We start from the raw sequence: 17,986 nt of genomic DNA, 5'->3' as shown, positions 1-17,986 counted from the left end.
ATATGGAACTGTTTAGATCGTTAACTTGATCCTGATTTAACTTTGGTACCTGGTATCTGTCTAGAAATTTGTCCATTTCATCCAGGTTTTCCAGTTTTGTTGAGTATAGCCTTTTGTAGAAGGATCTGATGGTGTTTTGGATTTCTTCAGGATCTGTTATGTCTCCCTTTTCATTTCTGATTTTGTTAATTAGGATGTTGTCCCTGTGCCCTCTAGTGAGTCTAGCTAAGAGTTTATCTATCTTGTTGATTTTCTCAAAGAACCAATATATAAACAAACTCAAAGACAAAAACCACATGATATCTCATTAGATGCGGAAAAAGCATTCGACAAGATCCAACACCCATTCATGATAAAAGTCTTGGAAAGATCAGGAATTCAAGGCCCATACCTAAACATGATAAAAGCAATCTACAGCAAACCAGTAGCCAACATCAAAGTAAATGGTGAGAAGCTGGAAGCAATCCCACTAAAATCAGGGACTAGACAAGGCTGTCCACTTTCTCCCTACCTAATCAATACAGTACTTGAAGTCCTAGCCAGAGCAATTCGACAACAAAAGGAGATCAAGGGGATACAAATTGGAAAAGATGAAGTCAAAATATCACTTTTTGCAGATGAGATGATAGTATATATATGTGACCCTAAAAATTCCACCAGAGAACTCCTAAACCTGATAAACAGCTTCGGTGAAGTAGCTGGATATAAAATTAACTCAAACAAGTCAATGGCCTTTCTCTACACAAAGAATAAACAGGCTGAGAAAGAAATTAGGGAAACAACACCCTTCTCAATAGTCACAAATAATATAAAATATCTTGGCATGACTCTAACTAAGGAAGTGAAAGATCTGTATGATAAAAACTTCAAGTCCCTGAAGAAAGAAATTAAAGAAGATCTCAGAAGATGGAAAGATCCCCCATGCTCATGGATTGGCAGGATCAACATTGTAAAAATGGCTATCTTGCCAAAAGCAATCTACAGATTCAATGCAATCCCCATCAAAATTCCAACTCAATTCTTCAACAAATTAGAAAGAGCAATCTGCAAATTCATCTGGAATAACAAAAAACCTAGGATAGCAAAAGCTCTTCTCAAGGATAAAAGTACCTCTGGTGGAATCACCATGCCTGACCTAAAGCTTTACTATAGAGCAATTGTGATAAAAACTGCATGGTACTGGTATAGTGACAGACAAGTAGAGCAATGGAATAGAATTGAAGACCCAGAAATGAACCCACACACCTATGGTCACTTGATCTTCGACAAGGGAGCTAAAACCATCCAGTGGAAAAAAGACAGCATTTTCAACAAATGGTGCTGGCACAACTGGTTGTTATCATGTAGAAGAATGCGAATTGACCCATTCCTCTCTCCTGTACTAAGGTCAAATCTACGTGGATCAAGGAACTCCACATAAAACCAGAGACACTGAAACTTATAGAGGAGAAAGTGGGGAAAAGTCTCGAAGATATGGGCACAGGGAAAAAATTCCTGAATAGAACAGCAATGGCTTGTGCTTTAAGATCGAGGATTGACAAATGGGACCTCATGAAACTGCAAAGCTTCTGCAAGGCAAAAGACACCGTCAATAAGACAAAAATACCACCAACAGATTGGGAAAGGATCTTTACCTATCTTAAATCAGATAGGGGACTAATATCCAATATATATATATAAAGAACTCAAGAGGGTGGACTCCAGAAAATCAAATAGCCCCCTTAAAAGATGGGGCTCAGAGCTAAATAAAGAATTCTCACCCGAGGAATATCTAAAGGCTGAGAAACACCTGAAAAAATGTTCAACATCCTTAATCATCAGAGAAATGCAAATCAAAACAACCCTGAGATTCCATCTCACACCAGTCAGAATGACTGAGATCAAAAATTCAGGTGACAGCAGATGCTGGCGAGGATGTGGAGAAAGAGGAACACTCCTCCATTGTTGGTGGGATTGCAAGCTTGTACAACCACTCTGGAAATCAGTCTGGCGGTTCCTCAGAAAATTGGACATAGTACTACCGGAGGATCCCGCAATACCTCTCCTGGGCATATATCCAGAAGATGTCCCAACCGGTAAGAAGGACACATGCTCCACTATGTTCATAGCAGCCTTATTTATAATAGCCAGAAGCTGGAAAGAACCCAGATGTCCCTCAACAGAGGAATGGATACAGAAAATGTGGTACATCTACACAATGGAGTACTACTCAGCTATTAAAAAGAATGAATTCATGAAATTCCTAGGCAAATGGTTGGACCTGGAGGGCATCATCCTGAGTGAGGTAACCCAATCACAAAAGAACTCAAATGAAATGTACTCACTGATAAGTGGATATTAACCCAGAAACTTAGTATAGCGAGATATAAGGTACAATATGTAAAACATATGAAACTGAAGAAGAATGAAGACCAAAGTGTGGACACTTTGCTCATTCTTAGAATTGGAAACAATCACCCATGGAAGGAGTTACAGAGACAAAGTTTGGAGCTGAGACAAAAGGATGGTCCATCTAGAGACTGCCATATCCAGGGATCCATCCCATAATTAGCCTCCAAGCGATGACACCATTGCATACACTAGCAAGCCTTTGTTGCAAGGACGGTGATATAGCTGTCCCTTGTGAGACTAGGCCGGGGCCTAGCAAACACAGAAGTGGATGCTCACAATCAGCTATTGGATGGATCACAGGGCCCCCAATGGAGGAGCTAGAGAAAGTATCCAAGGAGCTAAAGAGATATGCAACCCTATGGGAGGAACAACATTATGAACTAACCAGTACCCCAGAGCTCTTGACTCTAGCTGCATATGTATCAAAAGATGACCTAGTCGGCCATCACTGGAAAGAGAAGCCCATTGGTCAGGCAAACGTTATATGCCCCAGTACAGGGGAGTGCCAGGGCCAAAAAATGGGAATGGGTAGGTAGGGGAGTGGGGGGGGGGGAACTTTTGGGATAGCATTGGAAATGTAATTGAAGAAAATACATAATAAAAAAAAAAGAAAGAAAAAAAAAGATGTCTTGACCCAACTTTTTCTTTGTTGTAAGTCAGTAAAGCCTAAGAACTAAGTTTCTTGTCCTTTTATAAGCTGCTGGCCCACTCCCTGCATTCTTTAATAGGAGCAGTCTCTTACCAGAGTAGACGTTTTATGATAGATTCATTTGAATTAGAGGCAGTTCATTTAGCTGATGAGGGAGTTAAATATGCAGACATTTTACTTTGTGTGATACATGTGTACTGGCATTTAAACCATAAGTTCAAATAATTATGTTTTTAAAATACTGACAGAGTAGCACATTGTTTTTCATTCCCTAATAAAAAAATGCTACCAAATTAATTAGTAGCATAACAGATGATTATAAAAATAAAGTAGACAAAGCTGTTGAAAGCTCATGGCTTCTCAGAGAAAGGTTAATTTTTAAAGCACTGCTCATTTTTTTTAAATACATTTTTCTTAGTTTAGTATTTTAATTTCTTTAAAATGACATTTGAATTGTAATTACCATCTTAGAAGAAATTAAAAATTAAGGTTAACAGGTCGACTTGCCTGGGAATTACATTAGTTACTAATGAAACACTTTTTAAACCTTTTCTAGCGCCGTTGATTCATTTAGGAAATTCGAGAATGATGCAGCTGTGATGATCCAGAGCTGGTTCCGAGGGTGCCAAGTCCGGGCCTATATGAGGTACATGGAATCTACCATAGAAACCACTTAAAACCCGAAGTGCGTGCTTGAGAGAATCACAGGTTGTAGATATAGCATTTCCTTCGGATACCTCCTTATTTCAATCAACAGTAAAGTCATTAAGTTTATAGTGTCCCTCTAAAAGAGCTACAGTACACTTCTGATTATTTCTTACTGATACATGAAACTATATCTGCCATATTGTAGACCTTTAAGAATTCTCAATATTGTAAGAACATTTGACCAGACGCCACCCTCCGGAAGAAAATTCCTCATGAAGTGCATTTCTGTCAGTGGGTTAGCTGATGGGCCAGGAAAGAGACTGGGGAAGAGGAATCTTGGTATTTCCCAACATGTTGTTTGATGAAAACAATGATATTAAAATAGAGGTTTTTTGGGATAGCATTCTAAATGTAATTGAGGAAAATACGTAATAATAAAAAATATTAAAAAAATAGAGGTTTGCCATTAAGAACTAAGAACATTCTGAGCCTCAGTTTCCCCAAGTGTGAAATCTCAAGCTCTTTTGCCAACTATGGCAAATGACAGCCTTTTCTGGCTGAGAAGTGGCCTTGTAGTGAAAACAAAGCATTTATGGTCAAGAATAAATTTGCATAGAGTCAAGCTTGGGAGTCCATATCTATCTGCAATCTGCGTTGGTGGGAGGCAGAGACAGGAGTGTTTCCACATATTCAAGGCCAATCAGGTCTACATAATGAGTTCCAGACTATGCATCAAGACTTTGTATCAAAGAGAAAAAAAATAGACAAAACAAAGTAGAAACAGTACAAGAAAAACAAGAACAAAATGAAGATACATAGAATCTTCATTTAACTGTAACCTTGTGAATAACAGAGACATCTTTCTTTCAATGAGTGTGCACTAATAGCCTGTTTTCATTCTAGGCACTTGAACAGAGTAGTGACAATTATTCAAAAGTGGTGGAGAAGCTACTTAGGCAGAAAATTTTACCAACTTGTTGTTGAGGTAAATATAAATTTTCTACTATGGTGACATTTGACTTATACAACATGCTGTAAGATGTATGTTTACAAGTAGTTTACAAATTCCTTGTGACAAATAGTTACTGTTTAAAATATCCCCAGAAGTCTCCTGTACTAAAGACCTGTACTGGTGTTGGTTGGGAAATTCTTGGACTGCAGGAAGTAGGGTCCAGCTCAAGGAAGAAGTTTACTTGGAGTGTATCTTTGAGGGCTGTCTTGTTCCAGCCCTCACTTCTATTCCCCCCTCCCCCCTCCTCCCTCCCCCCTCCTCCCTCCTCCCTCCTCCCTCCCCCTCCCCCCTCCTCCCTCCTCCCTCCTCCCTCCTCCCTCCTCCCTCCTCCTTCCCCCTCCCCCTCCCCCTCCCCTTCACTTCCTATTCTCTGCTTCTTGGCCCCATTATGTGACTTTTTCTGTGCCTCTGCTCTGCAATTCTATCTGATCATGACCTAGAAATAATGGTGCCCACTAAGCATGGACTGAAATCTTAGAAACCACAAGCCAGAGTAAGTCTTGTCTGTTAAGTAGGCTTCCTCTGGTCACACCAATGCATAAAAGATAGCACAAGGACAAATTTGAACTCTAATTTTGGGAAGGAGGCTCTCCTGAGAATCTTTTTCTTATTGTTTTCTAACTGACTAACTTTATTGAATCTAAACTATAGTAGCTATTTACATTTTAATACCCTTCACTCTGAGGGAAGGAGAGATGAGCCCTGGCTGTTCTTCCAAAGGACCGAGGTTCAATTTCCAGTGCCTATATGGAGGCTCACAAACTCTGTAACTCCAGTTCCAGAGGTTCCAACACCATCACACAAACATATATGCAAGCACAAAACAGCAATGCACATAAAAGTAAGAATAAACAAATGAACTAAGAAATAACTTTCGCTGCATGTTTAGTAGGCATATGTCTTGATGAGTCTTTGTATGTTCTAGTGAGGTCTTTGCAAACAGGCACATAGCCTATTCCAGGATCTTCCCCATTGTTAATGAATGTCTCCCAGACAGTCAGTCAGCAAGCTCATAAGGGTGTTAACTAGGTGAACACAGATGTGGTGCCCCTCCATACTTCCCGAAGTACTTTCTACAAATTTAGTTTTATAGGTAAATAAGATTTCAAAAATCAGTAAATAAAACTAGTGAGAAGGCTCAGAGAACAAATCTCTTGTCCCCAAGGCTGATAGCCTAAGTTCAATCTCCACAACCCACATGGTGGGAGGAGAAAATTGATTCCTGCATGCTGTTCACTGACTAATGCCACATGCCTGCCATGGAACAGAAAGAGAGAGAGAGAGAAAGAAAGAAAGAAAGAAAGAAAGAAAGAAAGAAAGAAAGAAAGAAAGAAAGGAAGGAAGGAAGGAAGGAAGGAAGGAAGGAAGAAAGAAAGAAAGAAAGAAGAGAGAAAGGGAAGGAAAGAAAGGAAAGAAAGGAAAGAAAGAAGAAAGAAGAGAGAGAGGGAGGGAGAGACAGACAGACAGACAGACAGACAGACAGGAAGAAAGAAAGAAAGAAAGAAAGAAAGAAAGAAAGAAAGAAAGAAAGAAAGAAAGAAAGAAAGAAAGAAAGGAAGGAAGGAAGGAAGGAAGGAAAAAAGAAAGAAAGAAAGAAAGAAGAGAGAAAGGGAAGGAAAGGAAGGAAAGAAAGGAAAGAAAGAAGAAAGAGAGAGAGGGAGGGAGAGACAGACAGACAGACAGACAGACAGGAAGAAAGAAAGAAAGAAAGAAAGAAAGAAAGAAAGAAAGAAAGAAAGAAAGAAAGAAAAGAGGGAGGAAGGGGAAGAGAGAGAAATGTAATTTTCAAAAATTTTAAAGAAATTATTTTAAATCAATAACTAATAGTTCCAAGATGGACTTCATTGAGCATTTGCATATTTATAAATATATTAGTATGTATTTACAATTAGTTTTGATACACAGCAAATTATTGCATGTTGTCTTTATGCTGGTTGGTATTTAACAAGTAAATGCTATCTGCCAGGCATTTTGAAAACTTATATATTCAAGATATTCTTTAAGATTTGGCTTTTACAATATCTATTTGGCATGCTATGCATGTAAGGCACAGACTTGCACATGTGTTCTTGGCATCATAGCTTGCATACCTAACAGCTTTAGACTATTCTAATTGTTTTACATGGTGTGACAACTCTGATCATTGCTAACACCCCACGCTGAACTTCTGCAAGGTCACACACCGTGCCTCATTCCAGTCGTGTTCTCCCACTAAGATGCGTTAGTACATGGTTTCTTAGGAACATTCTTGTGGATGGATAGGTAATGAAAACTAGTTTTTTGTACATTATTGCTGCTCCCTTTATTGAGGCACAGAGATAAACTGCACCTGACTGGACATCAGCCCAATTACAGTGTCTAACTTCTTTCATCACTTGATTTTGATAAATACATTGTTTGAAACACAAGCCTCTGAATTAAGAAATCAAATGCCTGTCTCTGTGTTTAATATTTTAGACAGGAAACCTTAGAAAGAATATTTTCAAGTCCATAATGCCTTGAGTGTTTTGCCTGCCAGGGATTTTCTCTTTTCTTTTCTTTTCTTTTCTTTTCTTTTCTTTTCTTTTCTTTTCTTTTCTTTTCTTTTCTTTCTCTTCCCTTCCCTTCCCTTCCCTTCCCTTCCCTTCCCTTCCCTTCCCTTCCCTTCCCTTCCCTTCCCTTCCCTTTTCTTTTCCTTCCCTTCCCTTTCTTTTCCTTCCCTTCCCTTTCTTTTCTTTTCCTTCCTTTTTTTTTTTTTTCAAATTGAATGGCAGGCATTCTGGTACTTATCTTTTGTATAGAATGCATTTAAATAGCCCTTATTGTTTATTTAAATGGGTCCATAGGCAGAATTTTGCTTGTATCTGAACTTAATTATGCTTTTTAATGGAGAACTTTATTTTATGCTTGAACCCATTTTGTCCTTCATGGTAGACAAAAATATCCACATTTTGTTAGCATTTCTGTCAATCACATTTCTTTTGTGCCTTTTAGTGCTAATTTTTAGGCCAAAGCTTGCTTTCTTCTTTTTATTCCAGTTTTGACACCCAGATTTCTTTTTAAAAATTCACTGTACCTTTATTGATATTTAAGGCCACCTAAATAGTAATTTTGAAGCAGTTTTGGTTGTATAGAAAAGTTGCAAATGAGTATAAAGGACTTCTATACAATGGTTACTCGGACTTCTGAACTCAGAGAAAGAAGTCCCCATTATTACTTTCTTCTCTCTAAACATTTTCTTTTATCGATATATAACATATTGTTTTGTGCATGTGCATTTGTATGCATGTTCTTATGTGTATAGAAACACACAAGTGTATGCATTTAGAAGCCATAGGACAACCTCATCTCATTCATCATGTGCCAGCCACCTTCTCCTGAGACAGCTGTAGATGACAACCATGCATATGGACTGTTAATGCAGTTTCTGCAGATCAAGGAAATGACCCTTGAACTTGGCTTTGGAGAAAACTGTGAATGAAGTTCCGGAAATGAGCTTGGCATTAGAAAGGTGAAAATCCTGAGGACTGTGATCTCCTGGCCCAGGGAATGTGGAGAATAGCAGAAGGCTGGCCAGGACTGGATGTGACCTTCACACTACAATTCTCTGCATTTTAAAGGAAAACTTAAAGCAATGTATTGCATTCACTTGCTCCTAGGAATGATCTGTGAAGTGACCCATACAGATAATATCTTCTTTCATGTTTTAGATGACCCAAAATCTTTCAGACTTTACTTCTTCTTTCTTCTATAGCTTGAGACTGGGCCATATGCTGCGAGCTGGTGGGATATAGTTCACACCCAAGCTGGCACTTTAGGAGGCTTTCTTGTTCTTGACTTTGCTATTATGTAAATACCACTATGCTCTGTATCAAATATTCTTTCTCTAGCACAGTCTGAGGGCAGTTTGGAACTATAAAGACTACTGGAGTACATGATTAATTAGATACATTTTTGTAAGTATTGTATGTAACTTAGTCCTGTCATTTAAATTGTGACCATCCAGTCAGTGACATGCATTCCCAGCATTGCGGTAGAATTGTTTAACTGATAAATATAACTGTAGCTTAAAACATTATTGTTCAATCTAAAAATCATTTACTACATAGCTGGAGACTCAAAGCTCACAGTAAAGTAACAAACCATCGTACATTTCTCACAAAGGAGTGATCTTTCATAGAACATTTAATCAAATAATATGGAAAAGAAATTTACATGACTTTAAGCAGGGTAAAAAAATCAGCTCTCAGATTCCATTGTATGTTATTATGATAAATGCCGATTTGTTCTTAATATTGAAAGAAAAACTGTATAAAATATGCTGCTAATTTTAAATTACCAAGAGACTGACATAACTGCTTTTATAGACTTTTAATTTTGCATTAGACAAAGGCTTTTTCTATAGATGGGGAAATATCCCACTATCTTGGCATTTCTCTTCATGGGATTTCTGAATCAGTTACAATATGGGGAACCTTCTTCACCTTCAGAGTCCAGGAAAAGAGCAAGATGTGTCAATTCTTTCTCTTCACAGTCTTACACGTCAAAATAAACAGCAAACATGGGATGGCTTAAAACTGAGTTAATCATGTAAAATTCTATTGATTTTCATTGTAATCATGAAATAAACTAATTAGTTCACCTGCTTTTAAACACTATACTAATGGCAGCTATGAGAACGCACAGAGTTGGATTTAGTTTTTTATGTCAAAAAAGAGACGATTTTAGAAATCAGTGGTATCAACCAGAGTGCGATCGTTTGCCTGGAACAAGGCAAAGCCTTGATTAGCATCATGATTAGCAATGATGGCCCACACGAGCTCGGGGCCAAAGCAACGTGGACAACAAAGCAAAGCCTCTCTTAGCTGCCTCTGTGTACACAGGGCTTCCCAATCCTTCGTGCTCCCCAAGCTTTGGTAGGCACTGGACACACATCATGATTGTGAGGGCATGTGTCACTTTAAATGTGATGCTTCCAAATGAGTTGGACACTTCTTCCTTGAATCTCATCTCTCTGTTTTGATTTCTTTCAAAATCCTTAACAAGAAAGGAAAGATTAGCTAAGGTAGGGTTTGTTCCTGCCCCATTGTGTACTATGCATAAAAGATGTAAGCCAAAACCAAAGAAGAGGAGAAATCGGACCATCCAAGGGATAACCCTAATAATAGACACTCACCCTTCAAGGAGTTGAATAGAGGAGACTGAGATGTGGATTTCAGAGGGGATTGGAGCTAACTACACAGGAAGCCTCTGGACTGAGGTGGTCTGGCAGTATGAGCTCAGAGAGTGAGCCGTCCTGGAAGGTGAAGGTGAAAGGCTGAGCACCATAGCAGGTTTCAGGAGGTGAGGCCCTTTACTCAGGAGTCAGAACAGCTTTGCTTTGCTTTGCTTTGCTTTGCTTTGCTTTGCTTTGCTTTGCTTTGCTTTGCTTTGCTTTGCTTTGCTTTGCTTTGCTTTGCTTTGCTTTGCTTTGCTTTGCTTTGCTCGTCTCTGCTCGTCTCTGCTCTGCTCTGCTCTGCTCTGCTCTGCTCTGCTCTGCTCTGCTCTGCTCTGCTCAGCTGTGCTGTGCTGTGCTGTGCTGTGCTGTGCTGGGCTGTGCTGTGCTGTGCTGTGCTGTGCTGTGCTTTGCTGTGCTGTGCTGTGCTTTGCTGTGCTGTGCTTTGCTGTGCTGTGTTTTGCTTTGCTGTGCTGTGCTGTGCTGTGCTGTGCTTTGATTGGCCATTTTGGGTTATTTGGTTTGGTTTGGTTTGGTTTGGTTACAGAATCACCCAGAAGGGAGCTGGGAATAGAGTAGACCTGACACAACAGAAGAGGGAGGGAAGCAACAGAGACTTGAGGCAGGGCAATAAAATAAAGTATAATAGCACGTATATAGGAAACATATTACTTTATAAGTTATCTACAGAGACAAACACTATACATGTATATATTATCATATACCTTAAAATTTTTTGAAGTTCCATTTTGTTGTCTTCTTGCAGAAACACCTATGTTCTCAGCTTGAAAACCACTTAGCAGGACTCCCACTGGAGCTGGGGAACGACTTATTTTAAGTTCCAGTTGGTAGTACTTGGGATAGGAAGAAGGGCAGAGTCTCTTATACATGCTTATAAGAAAACCAGGAGAGATAATCCATGCAGCCTAAAAAAGGACTTGTGAGCAATCTCAGGCAGGAGTAATGGACAGTTGATAACAACAGAGGAATCAGATTGAAGAATTAGGGAAGGAATCATTAGTGATGATGGGAAAGAAATCATAATAGTTGTGGTGAATTTGATTGTTAGATTTTGCCCAATATGAGAATTCTTCTCATTTATCTGACTCCTCGTTATAAATTATTTCATAGAAAGAGAAAGAAGGTGTAAGAAAGAGATACAGACAGGCAAAGAGGCAGAGAGATAAAGAAAGCAATATAGACATATTCTTGCCAGCAATCATTATTCGGCTGGAGAAATGAAAGTTGTGTGCCCATGCTTCGGCTTAGAATTGCATCACACTCACTCCTAGGATAAACCATTCAAGTGTGTGCGTTACAGTTAAAGCGTTTCATGTTACACAACGAGGAGTTTGTGAAGGTCTTTTTTATTTCAAAGGACTTAATAAAAGTATTACTTTGTACAAATCAGTGTGATGAAGATATTTGAGTGGAGCAAAAATAAGAAGTGAGTATGAACACTTACAGTTAAAAGAAAAGACAACCCGAGTGTGCTCCAGGGATAACCAGAGAGAATGGATGGAATGAGGGGCTCACGTCTTCCAAGCAAAATACAGGAGCCACTGTAGAGCTAGGGGCACAAAGGCTTCTTAGAATCAGCTTGTATTCTCAGTGTTAAAATGCCCACAGGGTGATCCCTTACTGAACAGAGCCAGTGGCCAACAAATCAGAAAGGCTGACTCTTATAAATCACAAACATGGACACTGTGCTCAAATTTTGCCAAATTAGAAATTCCACATGAGTATCAGGCATATCAGAAAAATATTTATCAGATAAATAAGTAGCTTTTCAATAGGAATATGTGTCCCATGGGCAGATCTGAAGAATATTCTAAAAAAATTGGCCTAGGTGATATGGCAAGGACCACAGGAGGTTGACGTTGACCACATGATAGTCTCTGACCTGAGGATTTTTTCCTCTTTTCACTTCAGGGATTCTTGCTCTGCCTTGCGCACACAGTGTCTGTCAGTCTTCTTCACCTTCTTTTTCCCGTTTTTCCCCCATTCCCTTTTGGCCTCAGTGAGTGGGCACCTTATTTGCATTATAATGAAACAATGTGCTTTCCCTATGCTTAGTACTATGACATATGTCACCTTGCTATTTACAATGTACTTGCAGTCTCTATAAGAAAGGGATAAAGGACTGGCAAATAGTAAAGAAAGTAAAAATTCTGTTTGCTGATAAATGGCAATAGTTTTTTTTAGTTTTGCTTATGTTATAAGAGTTGCTACCATATCCTCTGTTTACCCAACTGCATGGAAACATTAATGTAAAAAAAAAAAAAAACCATTGTTCAGACTAAAGAAAGACTAAATCGAATGACAGGAAAATATGAATGGGTACCTACATCTCTGAGATCACACATAGGTGTGCACAGTTCAGAAACATTTTTGAGTGTTACATGTACTAAAATGTACAATTTAAATCACTGAACTGCTATTCAAATACATTCACATTTAAAGATATTTTCTTTAATTATGTGTAGATGTGTGTAACTGGGTGTGTGCACATGAGTGCCTGCACAGGACAGATGAGGGGTGTTCACCTTGACCTGGAATTACAGCAGTTGTGGGGCTGGGGTCTTCTGGAAGAGTAGGATGGGCTCCTAACTGCTGTGACCCATCTTTCAGGCAATGCCAGCTTCAGCATGACGTAAATAAACCAGTACTTTAATGCACCTCAGTAACAGGAATTATGCCACATTTGCTTTAAGGAAGACAGAGAAACTAAAGGCAGTAATGTAAATGACATATTGCAACCCGCTGTTTTATAATTGCCCAGACTGTTGGTGAATCACACATCCCTGTGGCTCTCCACAGTTCGCTCTGGATCAGACTAGGCGACTCCCACGGGCTAATTAGAGGGAAAGCCCTTTGTACAGATTCTTGTCCATCACAAGGAAGAGTTTCCCATGATAGAGGGTTGAGTTTTTTGTCCTTTGTCTTCCCAGAAAACTTAGCACTCATAAGCTAGGGTGGGGTTCTCTTACCTGCATGGCTTTAGATTGTATAAAAGTATATACGGTTGTATTTTATAAAGGAAAGCTCTTGGGAAGGGCCACACAACTTACACTGGCTATTCTGCAAGGCGAACAGCTGATCAGAAAGTCAGTGGCTGTAGAGAGTTAGAACATTGCAGGCCCAGATCACAGTTACAATTTGTCTTAACATCTTCAGATTCCTTAATCATTCTTTGCCCACCTCTGCGTCGGACCTAACATCCTTCTTACTAACATGTAAACCCTTTCAGAGTGGATTAAAAAGCTTCTGGTTTCTATGAACCAAAGTTTAAGGATTCATCAGAAGAGCTGAGGCCTATAGCTAGTCTTTCCCTGCTTTGTTGTGACCCTGCCCATGATGGATCCACCAGTGTGTTGGAAATGTGCCCTGCGTTACGACTTTCCTTGCTCTCTATTAAAACTCCAGCGTTACCATGTTACCACATAGGAACACATTTGAGGTAGCCTGCATCTGTGTTCCTAAGCTATGGTCAATCATATCTGGCTCCAGAATAAACTCTCTCTTTTTTGAGGCGAGTGGTGTTTTGTGTTAAGGATATCACATTGAAAAAATGTATATGTGAATTGTTTTACTGATGATTATGTGGTGGTGAGCTCAGTAACTTTTTGTTTTTAATTAAAAGACAGAGCAGATAGGTAAATTAAACTCAACACGGCACTATCATTAGAACAAGGAACATTGTCAAGTGTGTCTTTATTAAACATAGACTGGGGCAGTAATAGATAGAGTCTCTTTCTTGGAAACCAAGAGTTTAGGAAACCTTCCCTCTACCAAGGGATTTGCTGGAACGTGATATCATTATATTTGTGATTTTATGGAGGCAAAATGAATACTAAATGAAACAAAATTCCCAAGGCTGACTCAGGAGGCAGCTAAGCACAGCATCTCACACAGATGGGTGGAAGCACATAGCATCTCACATAGATGGTTGCAAGGCACAATTTTGCCTCATCACTGCATCCGTATCCTTGAATGGTTTCGACTGAAGACAGCATTTCTTTGAATTTTTCATTAAACCCGACGTCTTGACATATGAATTCCTTTTATGTTCCTGTGAGTTTTGGCTAAAAGAACCCAAGTGAATAAATCATACAATACGACGTGTCACCAGCACTTGTGAATATTTCTGCTTTGTTATTCTATTCTCAGAAGAGCACCATTGATTATCAAACTCAGCGGAGAGCATTTTATGATCATATATCTCCATTAGCTCTGAGTTTGACTACCATAGATTTTTCTGGTTAAGCTTGCATTATGTATTAGGAAGCCTATCTCTTCAATACAAAGTTTGATTTCATTTTCTAAGCCCAGAACTCTTATTATGTATTATGTATAAAGATTCTTATCCTTTATATGTAAAAATAGGCTGCACTGTCTTTACGTAACTGAAATCTATGCCATCTTTTCTTTTTTTCTTGATTCACAGGCAGCATATTATACTATGAAGATGAATCTCTACAATGAAATGGCTGTCAGGGTAAATATTTCTTCACTTGTTAAACAGATGAAAAGTCAATTGTGCCCTGAATTCCCTTTTAATAAGCTGAGCAAAGCAGGGCAATGCAAATCTGGTCGCTCTGCTAATGGAGGAGGGGGAGGCACACTAGTTAGAAAGTTAGCTGTGCCAAGCCCCTGGCAGCACTGAGAGAGAGGAAAATGGAAACCACACGGTTATAAATGCCTGTGCTTCACAGTGTCAGGGACCTCTGAGCCATAGCTAAAGGAAGACCGCAAATATTAATGACGTAATGCATGAGTGTTCATATGTCATAGTATGCACATATCATGATAAATGCATGAACACGGCTCTGAGATCTGAGAGTCCTACCTCACCTAATGCAATTAAAAATTATTCATAGGATTTAACAATAATAACGTTTGTTTCCTGCATAGAAACTTTTTTTCTATCGTGTCTGTGCTTGTTTTATGTGCTAATTTTCTGATAGACAGGTGACTTTAGGTGTGATGATGTGGCTTAAATGGTAAATGTTTGACATTCGAGACTGGGGAACTGAATTCTGATCCCCAGGACTCCTGTAAAAAGGTGACCGTGGCAGTGGTATTTTACCAGTGCTGGCAAGGTGGAGGCAGGCTGGTCCCGAAAGTTCATTAGGTACCCAGCATAGGCAAATTGATGAACTTCAGGTTCACTGAGAGAACTTGTCAAAAAAAAGGCTGGCTGGAGAAAGATTGATGAAGACCCACTTCTGCTTCTGACTACCATGTGAATGCCCACGTGCACACACCAGCCGACATTAACGTTAACAAGTGCGCATGCACGCACTCCACAGAAGTTTAAAGGCTCCCTTCAGAGGCTTCTGAAGAGGTAACTTTGTCACTGAGTAAGACAAGGCTGACGTGTATAGAGGCTGTAAATGATCCTCTAACAAAGACTGGTTTTTAAGATGATCAGATAACAGTGAACAGTGACCAGAACTGAATTTTTTTAGGGGTTTCTCTTAGGTAGTATGTTAAAAACTTTGCTAATATGACAAACGTCATTTGATAGGCAGAGGCTCCTGGAGCAGAGCAGTTGTAAGAACTTATTTGCAGCCAGTACTAAGTAAGCGTCCATCCTCTGCTAATGAAGAACAAAGCACATGGACGTGATTTTACCTTTATAATCGATACCCACACCCTAAGGTGCTGTGTTTTTTAAGGGGTCACCTTTTCTCTGCAGGATTTACGATCCTCTTCTCCCTGTAGAGCCTATCACTCTCTGACGTTTTATTTCTCTACTCCACCACAGACATATTTTTCTATTAAACCTGATAACACTTTATTATCCTTACTGATTTACATGCTAGCCCCCACCATAGCTATGTTGGAAGTTCCCTAGGGCCCATGATGGTCTGCTTATTCTTCAGTTCCCAGTGCTTGACTTAGAGAAGTGGTTACACGGCTATCTCAGGGATCGCCAGCGCCTTCTCCTCTTATTCTTCCCTGTGGATGGAAGTCCTCTGACTTAAATGATTTGTCTTTACATCACTAAGGAGTGAGCACCCTTGTTAAAAGAAATTACTTTTGCTTTTGCTGGGGATATTTAAAATGTTTAAATCCCAGAGTAGACACTGTGGCAGGCATGGACTGGACTAGGAATATAATTGATTGGTTCCTGGAGAGTCCCTTTTGTCCTGGAACACTTGTAGCGATTTCTCAATCAGGTGTCATTACGTACGGGGATGGGGGACAGTAGACTCTTATTTTGAGTGATTTGTCTTGATTTTAACATCCCAATCACTTCAGCTCAGATTGAAGTGCAGGCTTTATGGAAAATAAAAACCATAACAGCAAGACGAACACTAAAAAACGACTTAAAACAGATTTGCTATAATTTTAGAGACTCACCTTTTACAGCTATGAATTAATGTAAATCACAATATCAAATTATCATTTCCTTTGTTTCTTTCAGGTCTAAAACATAAAGACTGTAAGAAAAATTTATATAGTGACTCTACTAAAAAGTAGCCAAATATGTGTACCTAAAGCTGCGTCTTAGTTCTTTAGACTCCTTAGGATTCTTCTCACATTTACTGTGCCATGCAGTGAGGGTGATTTACAGTAACAACTTTGGGGATTTCAAGGAGACACACTGGCAAAACTCTCTTTAGAAAGAGGATACTGAAGGTCTCATAGGCTGGGGATGGTGTTACGGTTCTGTGGCTACAAAATGAAGAGCATTGGTCTCAGTCACAGAAACAAAAGTTCCCCAAACTTCAGTGTTGGTATGAAAATCGGAAGGGACAATGTCCACAACGGTAAGTGTGGACATACCTCATGATGCTTCCACTATCATGCGGTTAGAGTCTCTCCCCTCTTCCTGTTACTACAATTACATATGCAAAGCACTTAAATCCACTCATAGAGAAAGCAAAGGTAAGAGCTGAGGATGAAGGAATGCTGCCATGTTCTCGGGATGGACCCAGGGCCTCAGCACTGGGCAGGATTCGATCAGCAGGTTTGCTGTCCCGGCTTCCGTCACTTTTAGTTTAGGAAAAAACCCTTTTGTTTCTCCTCCATTGACATTCAGATGACTATGGATTTTTGGGAATAAAGATAAACGCAGTGGAGGAAACTCTGTTCTGTGAGCAGATGGCTTTTGATATGTCAAGGTTTTGCCATTTGTTTCAGTGCTTAAAATAAACATTATTTATAAGACCACTTACAATGTGGTGTTACTTAATGAGGAGTATGCATCACTGATCTGACGAGCTTAAGAGGTCATTTAGAACTTGCTGGTTAACAAGCTGTAATCTGCTGAGCACACAATGACTTTGTTTAAAATTATCTGTTCAGAGCTGATCAATGACAATAATTGTTTTATTCCAATCACTTCTGAAAGTTCCTAATTACTTTGAAGGGCATGAATACTAGCCATTTTTTTTATTTTTTATTTTTTTAAAGTTGTCACCTAGTCACCTTGAAATTAAGAAAAACAGTGTTATAAATATATTTTTTTTTAAATGCCCATTTCCTGGGACTTGAATAGCAATAGGAAATATACAGAAATGTCCTGTATCGGCTATGCTCACACAGAAAGGATAACCACATCCCCCCCACCTACATGACCCGTCTATACTAACCAGCACCTTTGTGCTAGCCTCTCTGCGTGTAAGAAACATGTGTTTAATATCAGAGACATGCTTTCTCCTTATAATGCACACATAAGACAGTTGTGCAGGAAGTGTGCACCTCAGATTATGACAGGCGTGGGGTTGTTTTCTGACTCTGCCATTTGCTTTTGGAACGGATAGCTATGCTGGAGTAAATTCCTCCAGCTCGGTGTCTTCCTGTTTAACGTGAGACCATGCCTTGCTCACAAGAATGTGAGAACAGAGTCCATTAGCGTTGTACTTGGAAATACATGAAGCACAATGAGTTTCAGCCCCTTCACTTCCCTGACAGCTGTTCTCTCTGCTCATTCAAGGCTCAGTTCCTTCCAGCTCCTCCTATGCACACATTTATACAAACCCACTTAAGTTACTGTGATGTCTAGTTTAATGTCAACTAGACACAAACTCAAGTCATCAAAGAAAGGGGGATCTTAATTAAGAACATGCCTCCATAAGAT

The 17,986-nt window shown here is 39.4% G+C and overlaps 1 protein-coding gene across 6 annotated transcripts in view; it reads left to right on the top strand.

The window, feature by feature from the left end:
* The window catches only part of Spata17 (spermatogenesis associated 17), a 205,898-nt gene that overhangs the window by 17,900 nt on the left and 170,012 nt on the right, over positions 1 to 17,986 (top strand). For all 6 annotated transcript variants that reach the window (XM_006497207.3, XM_030243223.1, NM_028848.3 and 3 more), the window contains exons 2-4: positions 3,597 to 3,686; positions 4,592 to 4,673; positions 14,342 to 14,392. In XM_006497207.3, the coding sequence (XP_006497270.1) occupies positions 3,597 to 3,686; positions 4,592 to 4,673; positions 14,342 to 14,392 (223 nt within the window). The remainder of the gene's footprint in view (positions 1 to 3,596; positions 3,687 to 4,591; positions 4,674 to 14,341; positions 14,393 to 17,986) is intronic.

The sequence above is a fragment of the Mus musculus genome, chromosome 1 (assembly GCF_000001635.26).
Source record: "Mus musculus strain C57BL/6J chromosome 1, GRCm38.p6 C57BL/6J".
NCBI classification, from domain to species: Eukaryota; Metazoa; Chordata; class Mammalia; order Rodentia; family Muridae; genus Mus; species Mus musculus.
Note: the sequence above shows the minus strand (reverse complement) of the source record. Positions and strands in the feature narration are given on the sequence as shown.